The sequence below is a fragment of the Acomys minous genome, assembly GCF_964271855.1.
Source record: "Acomys minous genome assembly, chromosome: 11".
Classification (NCBI taxonomy): Eukaryota; Metazoa; Chordata; class Mammalia; order Rodentia; family Muridae; genus Acomys; species Acomys minous.
In genome coordinates, this window is record NC_140492.1 from 110947570 (window position 1) to 110963024 (window position 15455).

At 40.1% G+C, this 15455-nt stretch overlaps 1 protein-coding gene across 1 annotated transcript in view; it reads right to left on the bottom strand.

Annotated features, from left to right (window-relative positions):
• Positions 1-15455, bottom strand: part of MTREX (Mtr4 exosome RNA helicase) — a 70182-nt gene that overhangs the window by 46610 nt on the left and 8117 nt on the right. Inside the window, exons 4-10 of the mRNA XM_084801025.1 lie at positions 12214-12276; positions 11066-11178; positions 8461-8635; positions 7173-7263; positions 3546-3670; positions 2184-2282; positions 1412-1514 (exon numbers count right to left, since the gene is read on the bottom strand). Of these exons, the coding sequence (XP_084657151.1) occupies positions 1412-1514; positions 2184-2282; positions 3546-3670; positions 7173-7263; positions 8461-8635; positions 11066-11178; positions 12214-12276 (769 nt within the window). The remainder of the gene's footprint in view (positions 1-1411; positions 1515-2183; positions 2283-3545; positions 3671-7172; positions 7264-8460; positions 8636-11065; positions 11179-12213; positions 12277-15455) is intronic.

The window sequence follows — 15455 nt, forward strand, 5'->3', positions numbered from 1 at the left end:
GACAACGGGGTGCTGAGGAGATGGCTCAGCAGTTAAGAGCCCTTGTTTATCACGGACAGGAAATGGGATCCTAGCAATCATGACAAGTGGCTCACAAACAAACTCCAGCCCCGAGGGACCCAATGCCCTTTTCTGGACGGACACACACACACACACACACACACACACACACCATTTTTTTTTTTAATTTAAGAGCTGGAGAGAAGGCTCAGAGGTTAAGAGCACTGTCTGCTCTCCCAAAGGTCCTGAGTTCAATTCCCAGCAACCACATGGTGGCTCATAACCATCTATAATGAGATCTGGTGCCTTCTTCTGGCATGCAAGCACACTGTATAAATAATAATAAATTAATCTTGTAAAAAATTTAAATAGACAAAGGATTATTGTATTTATCCCATGCCATGTGATGCCGAAAGTATAGAGTAAGAAGTTTAACATCAGTGGCCACAGGGAGATAGAGCTGAAGAGCTCACTGAAACACCACTTCACTTTTACTAGGAGAATTATAATCAAATATCGGCCTAGAGATGGAAGAAAATGGTGCTCAGATGCACTCCTCAGGAGCAGCATGAGGAATGGTGCTCAGATACACTCCTCAGGAGCAGCATGAGGAATGCCAAGTGGAGTAGCTGCTTAGGGGAATAATCTGCAGTAATCAAAAGGGTAAACCTCCCCCATGACTCATCAATTCTCCTAGATACATACCCAGAAAAAAGAAAACATAATCCCACAAAAACAAGCAAATTTTACAGCACTACTACTCATAATCTAAAAAAATTGAAACAACTCCTTATCTACTGAAACAATGTATATCCTCATGACACAATGCTATTGATCACAGAGACACTGAGAGTGAAGTGCTGACACATAATATAATTGTGTAAGTCTCACATCATTCAAAGGAGTCAGCTACAAAAGACCACGTGATTTTATTTTTGAGACATCCAGAGAAGGCAAATCCACGGAGACGGAGATGTACAGAGAGAAAGGCTGAGGAGTGACTGTTAATGCACATGGTTTGGGGAGAGGAGCTGAAGAAAACTGCTTTAGAATTAGGCAGTAGGAACCGATGCACAGAAATTCCCATGTTGCACATTTTTAAATAATGAACTTCATAGTGTGTAAATTATTTGGACATTTAAAGCTTACTATGGCAGTGACTGTGTAATCATGTATATACACGAACCCACTAGTTACCCACTTTATGTGGGTAAACTGTAAAGTACATATATATCATTTAAATTAGTGCCATGCGAGGAAACCGTATCGCCCTTGATCCATCCAATTTTCTCATGCCTCATCTGTATCTTTACACAGCTTCCTCAAAAACCATCAAATAAAAAACAACCTGGAGTAACTTAGCTATTCACTACGCAGGCAAACTCGTGTCTAAAAACAAGTCCCAAGGTACCTTTTGTCCCTCCTTTCCGCCCCTTCTGGTCTCCTTTGGCCAAATCGCCGGCATCCCGAAGTACTTGCATTGCAGTGTTAAAATTATCTTCTCTGAAGTCACCCTAGAATCATATGATTTTCTGAGCAACTTTGCAAACATCTAGCCAAGGCTAGAGAGATGATTCAGAGGTTAGAAGAATCTGCTCTCGCAGCCCAGGTTTGGGTCCTGGAACCCACATGGTGAGTTCCCAAGTACTTAACCATAATTTAAACATTTCTTAAACATAAAGTTTCTCCAAAGAGTAAAACTGTAATGTGACAATAATTATAACCAAGGCCACTTAAAATAAGTGACTTGCGATAACAAAATGTGATAAAGGGGAACTGAGCCTGGGAGGAAAGACATAAATTATCTGGGCCATCAGAGCCCATTCTAGGCATTGCAGACACTGAGATGGAAGAATGTAAACCTCTGCGTAAGAAAAACATCTCAACAACAATTTGTTTCTAAACCACCATTTCACTAAGCTGACCTCAAACTCCTGAGTTTCTCAAGAGCCAAGACTGCAGGTGAGTACTATCACAGCACCATCCGCCAGAATTTCTGAAATAAAATTATTTTAAAATAACCATTCTTAAAGAGTCAAAGTATCTAGACCAGAGGGAGGGGAGGGGGAGAATGTGTGTGTGCATATATAGTGGGTAGTTAATGCTCTTCTGCAGTTCAAAAATTAAGGAAAAGCAACATATTAAAAAATGACAATATATGGACAAGTGATTTATTCCCTTACATTTTCATCGACCACAAGGTGAAGGCCATCTCCCCCCGCTGGGAATATGTAGTGTTGCAACGGAGTAGGCCGATAATCAGTGTAAATTACATGGCAGGGCTGTAAAAGGAAAGAATTAAAGAGAATTATATTCTTCAAGGCAAAACTGCATCTTTGACCTACTCAACAAAAATACAATTTGAGAAAATAAAATTGGCTTAAGTATTTCACAAGAATTTAACCCTTTCAAATAAATTTAAAAGTTAGGCAAGAGAAGAATGGAAAAATACACAGGCCAGTACTTCACACCACTACCTTCATGTATCAGGCCCCTGACCAAGGCCGTCACGTGGCCTGAAGGTCACTCCCCCAGTGGCTCATCCTAGCGCAGTGTAAGTCCACACCGCCCCTCTTGCTACAGAGGCCTAATGCGGTGACGCAAGGCATCCCTGATATACAAAAGCAAGACAAAATTCTTGTAGCACAGGGTTCTTTTGTTAAACAGCAGGAATCAGGCTCCATGGGAAGGCTCGCTGGGCTGCTTCTGTGCTACAGAAGCAGCAGAGAAGGGGAATGAGACCAGCCACCCCATACATAAAAGTACGTTCATGAGGTCACAGGGCACAACAAGTACAAAATATAAAGCCAATATCCTGTTCAACTCTCATAAACAAGTATTCGATACATGCAAAGTCTTGCACTGACACTAAAGTTGTACTAAAAAATGCAAAGGAGAAACAGTGAATACTAAGTGTGAACATATTTACATAAGAACTAGTGATGAGTAGGTTTTTCTGGTACCAAAACCTTAAAAACAAAATTTTAAAAACCTCTTCACTGTATACTTGGAGCTCACTGTCAGAATAAATGCACATTATTTCCAAACTTGGCAGATCATCACGATGATGGCAATTTGATGATGATAACTTGGCAACTTTTTGGAAATCAAGATTCCAGGCTGGAGAGATGGCTCAGAGGTTAGGAGCACTGGCTGCTCTTCCAAGGGTCCTGAGCTCAGTTCCCAGCAACCACATGATGACTCACAACCGTCTATAATGAGATCTGGTGCCCTTTTCTGGCTTGCAAGTGTACCTGCAGGCAGAACACTGTATGCATAACACATAAATAAATCTTTTTTAAAAAAGGAAATGAGATTCCAAAGTCCAACTCTTAGAGCCTTAGCTAATACTGGATTGGAGATGGAACTCAGAAATGGAAGCTTCTAACTAGTATAATATTTTGATAAGCTGCCTGATTTAAGAAGTAGATTAACATTAAACCATCATCTTTATCCTTAGAGCATAAGGAAAATGTTTAAGAAGGATATGGCAAGCCCAACTGGAAACGCTTTTAAACAATAAAGACGTTAATTTGCACAAGTACCTGTTTATGTAGGTGGCAAATCCACTCAGCAAACTGCCGAGCATTTGGAATAGTAGCAGAAAGAAAGACATAGTGGACATTATCTGGAAGCAAAATAATAGTTTCTTCCCACACGACACCACGCTCTGAGAACAAAAACAGAGTAGGAATTTAGTGTTAGCTAAGTGGCAGTATCTGAATTATTTTCTTTGAAGCTTACTAACTAAACATACAAAGCACCTTACACAGCATACTTATGGCCACAGACCCTTTCTGAAACCCACTTCAGTTCACAGATCTACGGAGTGGATACAACAGTGAGCCAGCACATGCCGAGCGGACTCTGAAACTGCAGTTCCAGGCTGTATCCCTCCCATAACACACAAGAGCCCGGCAGCAAGGCCACTGATAGCATTTCCACTTCCCTTAGAGAAACAGGTTAATGATACCTAGGACATTACAGCAACACACCTGGGAAGGCGCTATTACTATTCCACACGGCATGTTACCCACATCACCCTCATGACCTCTGGAAATAAAAGACAAACCTGACGAATAGTAGATTTGATATGAGCATAGTTCACTTAAAATGTCCTATTAAATTAAATTATCCTATCTAATTAATAAACATTAAGTGTACCTCTAAATTAAAAATATCCAGATAATTTTAAAAAGTATTTAAATAGCTTATTATTATCAATGACTTGAAAATACCTAGTTGGATTTTTTATACAGTTTCAAAGTTTTAAATATAGTTTCAAAAATAATGGCTCTTTAGTCCATGAATTTATCCCATTTGCGTCTGAATATTTAATAAATAATCAACTTTTTACAGAACTTACACAGTATTATATTTACCTTCACATTTAAATTTTACTTATTTAGTCATTTACTTATTACCATGGTGCTGGGTCTTGAACCCAGGACGTCATGCATGACAGACAAGTGCTCTAGCACTGAGCCACAGGACTTACAGTTAATATCTTTTAATCATAATTAGCTTTCCTTATCATGATTTGGATAAGAGGGGAGGGGTAGGGATGAGGGAGAGGGAGGGAGGGTATGAATGTGTGTGTGTGCTGTATGCCATGGCACTTGTTTGGAGATCAGAACAATCAGTTGTTTCCTGCTACACAGGCCTTGGGCTTGAACTCACATTGCTAGCATTAGTGGCAAGAGCCTTAATTCACTAGCTGGCCCAGAACTCATGATTTTTAAAGCAAATAGAAAATATATTCAGAAGTACCTGTATGGATTTAGCAAAGGTTGTATTTTTTTATTAATTAACTTATTTACTTTACGTTTCAATCACAGCTTTCCCTCCCTTCCCCACTTCTCTGTTTCTCCTCAGAAGGGGCGACCTTCCATGGATATCAAATGGCCTTGGCATATTAAGCTGTAATAGGAGTGGGTGCACCTCCTTCAGTTAGGGAGTAACGATCTAAAGCCAGGCAACAGAGGCCCTGCTCCTGCTGTTAGGGGCCCCACAAAAGGATCAAGCTGTACATCTGTCACATATGTGAAGGGGCCTACGTCTGTCCAATATATGCTCTTCGGTTGGTGGTTCAGTCTTTGCGAACCCCTATGGGACCAGATTACCAGAGCCAGAAGACACACATGGTGTGAACTCATAAGTGGTTACTAGCCATAAAGCGCAGGATAACCATGCTACAAGCCACAGGCCCAAAGAAGCTAAGTAACAAGTAGGGTCCAAGGAAGGATGCTGGAATCTCGCCGAGAAGGGGAAATGAAACAGACATGGAGGGCTGGAAAGGAGGCAGAGAAGGACCAGGAGGAATTATGTGAGGACAGCAGGAGAGAGAACTGCAACCGTGTGTGGGGTCATCCCTAGGATGAGCCCGAGACCCAGGACGCTGGAGACTCCCAGCAGTCTGAGGGTGCCCCTGGCTAAGACTTAGCAACAGGGGATGTGCAACATGGAACGGTCACCTCCTGTAGCCAGCAGGACTTCAAATGGAGGGATGGGGACAGCAACCCAGCCACAGCACCTCTGACCCACAATATGTCCTGCCTTTAAGAGGTGCAGAGATGAAGAGGGCGCAGAAAGTGAGGGAACAGCAACCAACAACCGGCTCAACTTGACTCATGCCATGAGAAAGAGCCCCCACCAGGCTGTTAACACTATTCTGCTACATTTGCAGACAGGAGGCGAGCATAACTGTCATCAGAGTGGCTTCCCCAGCAGCTGAAGACCCACAGCCAAACACTAGGCAGAGCCCGGGAACCTTGCAGGAGAGGGAGAGGAGGAATCTGAAGAGCCACAGAGGTCAAGGAAAGCTACACCATATTCTTTGTATTATGAAGACACAGATCACTGCCTCTTAACCCTTTGGGGTCACGTATCACAGATACTTACATTATAATTCTTTTTTTTTTTTTACATTATAATTCTTAACAGTAGCAAAATTACAGTTATGAAGTAGCAACGAAATGATTTTATGGTTGGGAGGTCACCACAGCATGAGGAACTGTATCAAAGGGTCACAGCATTAGGAAAGATGAGATCTAGACTAATTCAGTTCTTTAAATAAAAACTCAATCTCACTTTAGGTGTGTACCTATAAAACAGTAGCTTTTAGGTGTTAAATTTCCTAGTATAGCCCAAATTGCAACTACATTTATTTTTAATTATAGTAAGGTAACAGCCTGAAGAAAAATATATTTATAGCAATTTTGTTTTGCTTGCTTATTTCATACCTACCTTATTTCATTTTTTTTCACAAATATGATTTCATAGTTTCAAAATTAAATTAGCTTAAATTATTAATGTTAGCTGGGCTGGTGGCGCATGCCTGTAATCCCAGCACTTGGGAGGCAGAGTCTGCAAAGTGAGTTCAGGACAGTCAAGGCTACATAGAGAAACCCTGTCTTGAAAAACCAAAACCAAAACCAAAACCAAACAAAAAAACAAAACAAAAACAAAACAAAAAAAACCCCAAAAACAAAAACAAAAGCAAGACAAAACAAACAAAAAACCCTAAAAACCCAACAACAAAAACCAAAACAAAAAACTAATGTTGCCCTTGTAAACCAGAAGTTTTCTAAACTCGTTCATATTAAGGGTTGGGCGGTGGTGGCTCACACCTTTAATCCCAGCACTGAGGCAGATCCAGGTGACCTCTTAGTTCAAGGCCAGCCTGGCCTACTGAGTGAGTTCTAGGACAGAGAGGGCTATGCAGAAAGACCATGTCTTGAAAGACAAAACAACAACAACAACAACCAGAAAGCATAATAATAATTACTGAGCTTCTCCTATGGGGGAAGAGCAAGGCCTTGTTGTACCTCCACTAGCACTGACCTCACGTCTCCCCACGCCCACCTCCCCATCTTGCTGTCTGCGCCTTCCAGGGGCTGGTACTAGAGGACTGCACCTCACGTATCTTAGTGAGGTCTCGATAAAAGCAAGGTACTTTTAAACCCTGTTTGCTTTACCTGAATGGGTATAATTTTACCCAACAACCTTAATTAAGTCCTACTGGGAATATTTTATCATATGTCTAAATTTGAATATTAATAGTAGTTTAGTAGAATCCTAGGCACATGAGAACTGAAAATAAATTCAACAATTCTTAGTATATGGTGTACATAAGGAAAATGCACGGTATTTAGCTCAACCCTGAAATATACCTGAATCTCTCATGTAATGAATTTCATCAAATATGACCCAGGCCACTTCTCGCATCACTTCAGAGCCTCTATACAGCATACTTCTCAAAATCTAAAAAGGGAAAAACAAATGTAGCAGGACTTTAACATAACATCCAATAATTAGTCAGATACTATTTCTTTTTTCCAACGAGGAATTTTTTGATACCTTTATTTTGTGGAAATATTGAAGAATATACAGTTGTGTATTTGTGCCTTCTCTTCCCAGATAATCAAACATCCAAAAGGATACTACTCTCTTTCCTAAGCATGCTGACTTGATCATGAAGCCAGCTTCCTCTCTGTGAACAGCATCTTTTGAGATTCCCACTTCTGGACATGAGACACTGGGTCTTTAGTGTTTATACTTCTGCCTCACAGCGTGGACACGCTGTAATAATCACTGTCCTTTTTTTTTTTAAGAGTTAAAGAAAATCTTCAGGTGAAAGTCTTTAGAGTGGATAAAAACTTACACTGACCTCCAAAAAGTTAGCTACCCCTTCTGTAAACTGTCCAAACTAGAAACACATTTATACTGCTGCAAATGAAAACGGAAAACACTATGTACAGAAAGTCCTGATAAGGGCATAGTGAGGTGGCTCAGAGGGATCTTATTCAAGCCCCAAAAATCAATACTTGGGGTGAAAGGAGAGAACTGACTCCACAAAGTTGTCCTCTGACCTTGACACATACATTGTGGAACATCTACCTCCATCACACTGTCAACAATACATATATATACAATTTTTAAGTACCAAGTATAGTAAAGATAATCATGCCAAAACCATGTTATATGCAAAACTTAACAGTGACTAGAAAAAGCTCAGTATAATAGTGAATATATTTTTAGGTTGACTATTATAATAATCTTATTGTAATAGGTACCCAGCAACAAAAGAAAAAAAAATCCATATGAATCAAAGAGTGACTACTTGTATGAAATTACATATTCAAATTCTTGAGAGTATATATATAAAAAACTAAGCATTTTCAAGCCATAGTAATAATAAACTATTAAAATGCTTTTTATATCATATTAGCAGGTAAATATTATTAATTCAGAGATATATGTAATGACGCACTTTTCTATTATGCCCTTCTCAAACAATTCTACTCACAAATAATTGTTACATTTTTATCTGGAAAAAAAAGCTATAAATCATCCAGTGTTGGACTGAATAGAAGATATACTTGTGTTGTGTTGTGTTATGTTATGTTATGCTGAGTAAACTAAAATGGAAACGTTAGGTGAGTCACAAAAAAAAGTTACCTCTGTAGTCATAACAAGACAAGATGCTGTGGGATTAATAGTAACATCTCCAGTCATCAGACCAACATCTTGAAACTCTTCATACATTTCCCGGTATTTCTGGTTACTCAGAGCCTTAATTGGGCTGGTAAATATTACACGCTGTTTTTCCCTTAAAGCCAATGCAATAGCATACCTAACAATAGAAGAACAGCAAGTATGAGCTTACGTTGGCAGCATTCACTCATAGTCTATTTAACTATAACAAACTATTATACTACAAGGAGCAAGGACATTTTTAACTCCTGTTACCTGGAGTTAAAAATACAATCGCCACCGGGTGGTGGTGGCGTACGCCTTTAATCCCAGCACTCGGGAGGCAGAGGCAAGAGGATCGCTCTGAGTTCGAGGCCAGCCTGGTCTACAAAGTGAGTCCAGGACAGCCAAGGCTACACAGAGAAACCCTGTCTCAAAAAACCAAATTAAATTAAAAACCACAACAACAACAACAAGCGGCTACCCTAGTTTTTGCTAACGACGCCTTCGTGGCTCTGACAGGCATGCAAGAGTCCTTCACCCTGCCCGTCCATTTCCACATAAAACACCACAAATAACCAGAAAGCTTAGGAATGGGGTGGGTTTTCATTCCAGTTTCATAAATGAGTTAACACATATGCATTCTTTTTCATGTAATATTTAACAAATCATTTCTTTGTTTAAAATTATGATAGGTTCTGATTATCAAAAAGTTCTTTCCTAGGTAACACAGTAGTGTTTATTTAAAAACAAATGAACAAAACAAAACAAAAAACCCCTTTGTTTAGTATTTAAATATACCATGAAATTAAGATGTAAGAGAAACACTGGGGCAGAGGTTGTTAAAGATATAGTTCCTGCCCAGTATGCTTATCACACCAGCCATCCTCTGATCAAAATAAAAGAAAGGTTATAAAATTAAGAATTATCCAAGCAAGATCAAATAGTAACAGTGAAAAATACATGGAAAAGTGAATATAGAGACATTACATTATCTAAAATGCAGACTTTTTAACAATAGCAAAAAGGAACAGGAAACAGGAAAAGTATGATTTATACTAAGGGGAAAGTAGACATTAAGGGATTGAACGAGTGGCTCCAAAGGTCGGATTTGGCAGAAAAACAGCTTGAAATCAGTTATATAGAGAGCAGCTATTAGAAAGGCATCCCTCAAAATATAGGAAACTATGTTCCAAGGATTCCTCAAACAGGAAATATTAACAGGGAAATGGACAGTACTGACAGCATAAACGAACAAACAAACACTTTCTATAGCCTGAGGGGTGTGCAGCTTAGCTCAGTAGTGCAACACCTGGGTAGTGCACAAAGTCCTGGGTTTGATCCCACTGCTACTGGAAACAAAACTCCTACAGATAGATTAAAAAGTGGAAAAATCACAACAAAATGGGCTGGAGAGAGATGGGTCAGTGGTTAGGAGCATTTGGTTGCTCTTACAGAGAGCCTGGGCTCAACTCCCAGCACCAACATGGTGGCCCAGTGTCAGAGGATCTGATGCCCTCTTTTGTCTTCCCTGGGCATAGGCAAAACACACACACACACACACACACACACACACAGAGAGAGAGAGAGAGAGAGAGAGAGAGAGAGAGAGAGAGAGAGAGAGAGAGAGAGAGAGAAAGAGAGAGAGAGAGAGAAACACTCTATGAAACAACCTTTAGGCCTTGACAGAAATTCCAAAATGACAAAACAACACAAAATCCTTTAATAGCTAAAGTCTCAATCAGGAATTATGATCAACACCAAAAAATAAACAAACTGAACTTCCAGAAAAAAGGTCAAAACCAAACAAAAACAACTACTACCCTAGTTAAGATGGAACATTCATTCAATAAAACTAATGGCAAATTCAACAATTCAGAAAACAAAAGACTAGCAGTAAATCTGAAGACGTTAGATATGAGACTCAGCTGAAATATAAAGAACACACACAGCATTACCTGACACTTCTAAGTGGTCTAATTTAGGCACCAAAATCCTCAGTGGGAATACTGAAAACCAACCTAACTAGAAATGCAAAGCACAGGAAAATATAAAAACCAAAGTATAGCATAAAGATATTGTTTGAGGGAGCTAGAGATGGCTCATGGTTAGCTAAGAGTTCTTGATGCTCTTCCAGAGGACACACGTTCTGTTCCCAGCTCCCACATGGTGATTTACACCACCTATAATGGCAGTTGCAAAGGATCGAACATCTTCTGGCATCTACAGGCACCCAAACAGGACATACAAACACAGAGATACAGATTACATGTAAATGAAAATAAACTAGAATACGCTGCTTAAAACCAATGATAAAGACGAAGTCTTACAAGCAGCCAAAGCAAAATATTTTCCCAAATAATGGGAACAAAGGAATGGCTCTTGGTTACATCTACTAAAACACTGTACTAAAAACCCTCAATATTTTAATGAAAGCAAGAAAAAGAAACTAAAGTTACCTAAAATAACCTAGAAAAGTACACGCAAAAGCATCCTTATTTGCAGACTACAGATAGAAAACAATGGAAACTCTCAAAAACTAAGATAACAAAGTGATTTGACTATTTCATTTGAAAAGACCATTACTTACTCGGCACACACGGTTTTTCCCGCTGACGTATGAGCAGACACTAACACAGATTGATTATTATCAACACACTGGATGGCTTCTCTTTGGAAAGCATCAAGAATGAATGGGTATTCCTATAAAGGGAAATTGACAGACACATGAGAATGCTAACCTATATTAAGCACACTTAAAATCAAAAGACAACACTGTTTCCAAAGCACTCAAGGATTCCTCTATGAGTTCACTACAACTCAGGAGTGAAAAGAAAGAGGACTAAAAAGCAGCACAGGCCTTAATCTGTTGTTTAACTTTCTCATTATATTCTTTTAGTATTTACAGTTAATTTAATAATAAAAATAATTATTATATGCCTTGTGATAATGTACAACACACTTTCCATATATCATAAATCTTCAAAATCCCACAAAATAGGTGTATGTTTAACTTCCTTTCCTAGATAAAACTCTGAGGTTCTGAAAAACAAAATTCCTAGCATTACTCGGTAAAAGCAGAGAAATACTAATTCTTGCTTCTCCATGCTTTTTTAAGAGAAAGTTCTCTGAAGAAATTAACCTCATTCTTTAAACCTTTAAAGATTTTATAAAAACAGCGTTAAGCAGGAGGTACATGTGTCATCCCAGCACACGGGAGCCCGAGGCCCCTTTGGACAACTGAGAAGACACATCAGAACAAAACAGGCCACACGTTGGCTTCTTTCGAAGCTGCTGAACATTTAAACTATCAACAATACTTATACATGTGCAATTTCTTTTCCGACAGAAAGCTGACCAATTCGTTAGATTCCTGAAGAAGAACGATGAGCAGTCTTTAAATGTCTTAGACCCTCATCACATCACCATGGCTTCTCACACGCGTCTTCACTCAGTTCTCACTGTCCTGGGTAGTGGGCTTCTCCAAGGCATACAAATGAGGAAACTTAAAACTCTCATTTGAAATGGTTTTTGTTTGTTTGGTTTTTCGTTTTTCAATACAGGGTTTCTCTATGTAGCCTTGGTTGGCCTGGACACACTCTGTAGACCAGGCTGGCCTGAAACTCACAGTAATCCTCCTGCCTCTGCCTCCTGAGTGCTGGGATTAAAGGCCTGCGCCACCATGCCCAGCCCTAAATGTTTTCTTTTTTATAATCTTGCAAATAGTAGAGTACAGACCTTTGCTGCCTTTCCAACTCGAGGTTTAAGTGGAATATAATCCTCATCTGCAGGAAGAGCAACCTGATGTCAAAGTTCAAAGAGAAAACAAGAGGTGACCATTAAAATTCAGGACTCCAAAACCAATGATGGCTTAATGAATAAAAATGATCAACAAAGTGTTTCTGTTAGCCTTACATGCTAGAAAATAACTGACTACAAGAACAAGGGAAAAAGCTAATCACAATATTAAAAAAAATCTCTATTAGCACTGGCCTAATGACAATGCAGTTGAAAATATGCACCATTATTTCCCTGAACAAACGGCTTATTAATATTTGATAGGTCTACAACCTATCAGGGCTTTTGTTATCTTTCCCGTGCCTAATGTACATACATTAATGAGTGTTCAAGAAAACAGACAACATATAAAATGGGATCATCAGTAAAAGAAAAGTAGTTGAAGTAAGATGATACTCCCTATTTCTAGATTCTCAAGTATTAATACCAGAACGCTTGCTTCTAACTGTGGAAGAACCTAAGCACTTGACATATAAATAATCCACATGGTCACTTCAAAATACACAGAGAAGTTAGGCAAAACTCCAATAAAAATTAAATGGATGAGGTTAAAAGCTTTAACAGCATTAAGAATAATCAGTAAACTCATTACAATCAAGATAATGAGTTCAGTTTCAGGGGAAACTAGGTAGAAATTGACTATAATTAAGAAAGTGAACTCATGAGCCTCCCACCTTGGCCTCCTTCTGCAAACCCTACCAGCACTGGAGCACAGAGGGCAGCAGGTTCTGACCAGCAGTTCTCAACCTGTGGGTCACAACCCCTTTCCCAGGGGTCACCTACGACCATCCATTGGAAAACACAGATGCTTACATTGTGATTCATAAGAGCAGTAAAATGACAGCTATGAAGTAGTGACAAAAACAGCTTTGTGGCTGGGTCAGCACAGCAGGGGGAACTGTGTAAGGGTCGCAGCACAGCAGGAGGAACTGTGTAAGGGTCGAAGCGGGAGGAATGTTGAGGACTGCTGCTCTGGATTCTTGTTCTTTGTTGTAAAAGCAAGGGCACCGGACAGGGTCTAAAATAAGTACTGAAAATGATCAACTAGCCATTATATCTCACAGCCCTAAATGGGATGTCTCCATCAATCCCTCCCTCAGAGCTCAGGGAACACTGCAGAAGAGGAGTGGATGAGCAGAAGGGATGGGGGACACTAAGAAAACAAGGCCTCTGAACCAACATGAGCAAAGCTCCTATGAACTCGGAGACTGAAGCAGCACGCACAGGGCCCACCCGGGTCTGCGCCAGGTCCCCTGTGCTTATGCTATGCCTTCCAGTTTAGTGTTTTATGGGACTCCTGAGTGTGTGAATGAATGGGTCTCTGATTCTTCTTCCTTCTCTTGGGCTCTTTTCCTTCTGTTGCTTTGTCTTGTCCAACTTTGATGTGACAGTTTCTATTCTCTCATTTTATATTGCTCTATTTTTAAAAAATGAATGAAAACCTAGCCACCAGGGTAAAAGGTAGCAACCGAACTTCCACTTATACCTGCTGGGAGACAGAAAATTGGAGGACACGGGGTATGCCACCCACCGAGGGCTTCATGTTCAGAAGTAGATCACCATTTACTGGACACCAATTCTTTAGGGTTCTTTATTTGGTTATAGTTTGGTGCATTTTGTTTTCTTGGTTGGGAGGACTGTAGCTGCACTGGGGCTTTGTCTGTTTTTGAGAAAGATTGTAAAGCTGAGTGGGTAAGGAAGGGGAGGGTCTGGAAGAACTTTAGGGAGGGTAAGAATATAATCAAAATACAAAGTTAAAAATTGTTTTCAATACGAAAAAATAGAATTTAAAAAAGAAAAGTGAGTTTGGTACTACATGCCTCTAAGCCCAGAATGCCAGAGGCAGAGGAAAGTGGGTCTCTGTGAGTTTGAAGCCAGCCTGGTCTACATAGTCAATTTTGGGATAGCCAGGGCTACATAGAGAAACCCTGCCTCAAACAACAACAAACAGACAGACAGAAAAAGCAAATAAATCCATCATGGTATTGGCTCAAAGAAACATGTAAATAATGGAATAGAGAATCCTAAAATTAACCCACACATTTACAGTCGCCAGGTACTGTTAGAGACCATGTTTCAAGAAAGAAAGATAGAACCAGACACCTAACATTCTCCTCTGTGCTCCGTAAGTGCAAATGTGCATATATCTCAAACACGCAGACACACACGCACACACAGGCACACAGACACAGGCACGCACACACACACACACAGGCACACAGACACAGGCACACACAGACACAGACACACACACACACAGAGGCACACAAAACAGACACACACAGGCACATACACACACAGACACACACACGCACACACACTAAGGAGTCAAGAACAGCAGCAGAATGTCAAGAAGTGTAGCCACTGGTGATCTGTGCCAGAGCAATGTCAGAGAGACAGAGAAGCCCTCAACGTGGAAGAAAGGTTAGGAAAGCTGACCGGGTTCTTTAAGCAGAGCACTCCAACAACGCTATGATGGTTTTACTTGGCACTGAAAACATATGCATTGAATAAAGAACTACAACATAAAAGACAAACAACGTAGCGCCTGAAAAGCAACCTACAAACTCTTTTCAATGCTTATGCACTAACAGGAAGTGTCAAGTGTGAAGAAGGCTCTATGACACACAGAGAAAAACGTATTGACCAAAGTTCTGTAGAGATGAGATAAGATACAGCTGAGAACACAGTCAGAGCAATGGCTGTTTCCATGGCACAGGCAGTCCTCTCCGTGGACCTAAGAACAGGCGGGCTGCTGTAGGCTTACCATCAGGACCTGCGAGCTTGACATGCCCAGCAACTCCAAGAAGAAAGAAACAAGGTATATGAAGAGAACCTGACAGAAACCGGGGGTGGGGTGGGTATGGCAGAAAAGGTAGCCCTGGAGCAGTGAAAGAGCTTCTGACTGCTTCAGAGCAGGCTCTACATTGGTGTGGTGGTGGTGGGTTGTTTTTTTTTTGGGGGGGGGGGGGAGCGGGTATTTGTTGTTTTGAGACAGGGCATTATGGACAGGGTCTAAAGTGCTGAACTTATTAATTGGCCATTATATCTCACAAACATGGTACCATTTCTCAAAAAAGAGACTTTAAACAGTAAAACAACTTTTAAACAGGTAAGGTTCTAAATCCACACCAACTGCCATTCTTATTAATCTGGAACTTCTCCACTCATTTAACAGACTT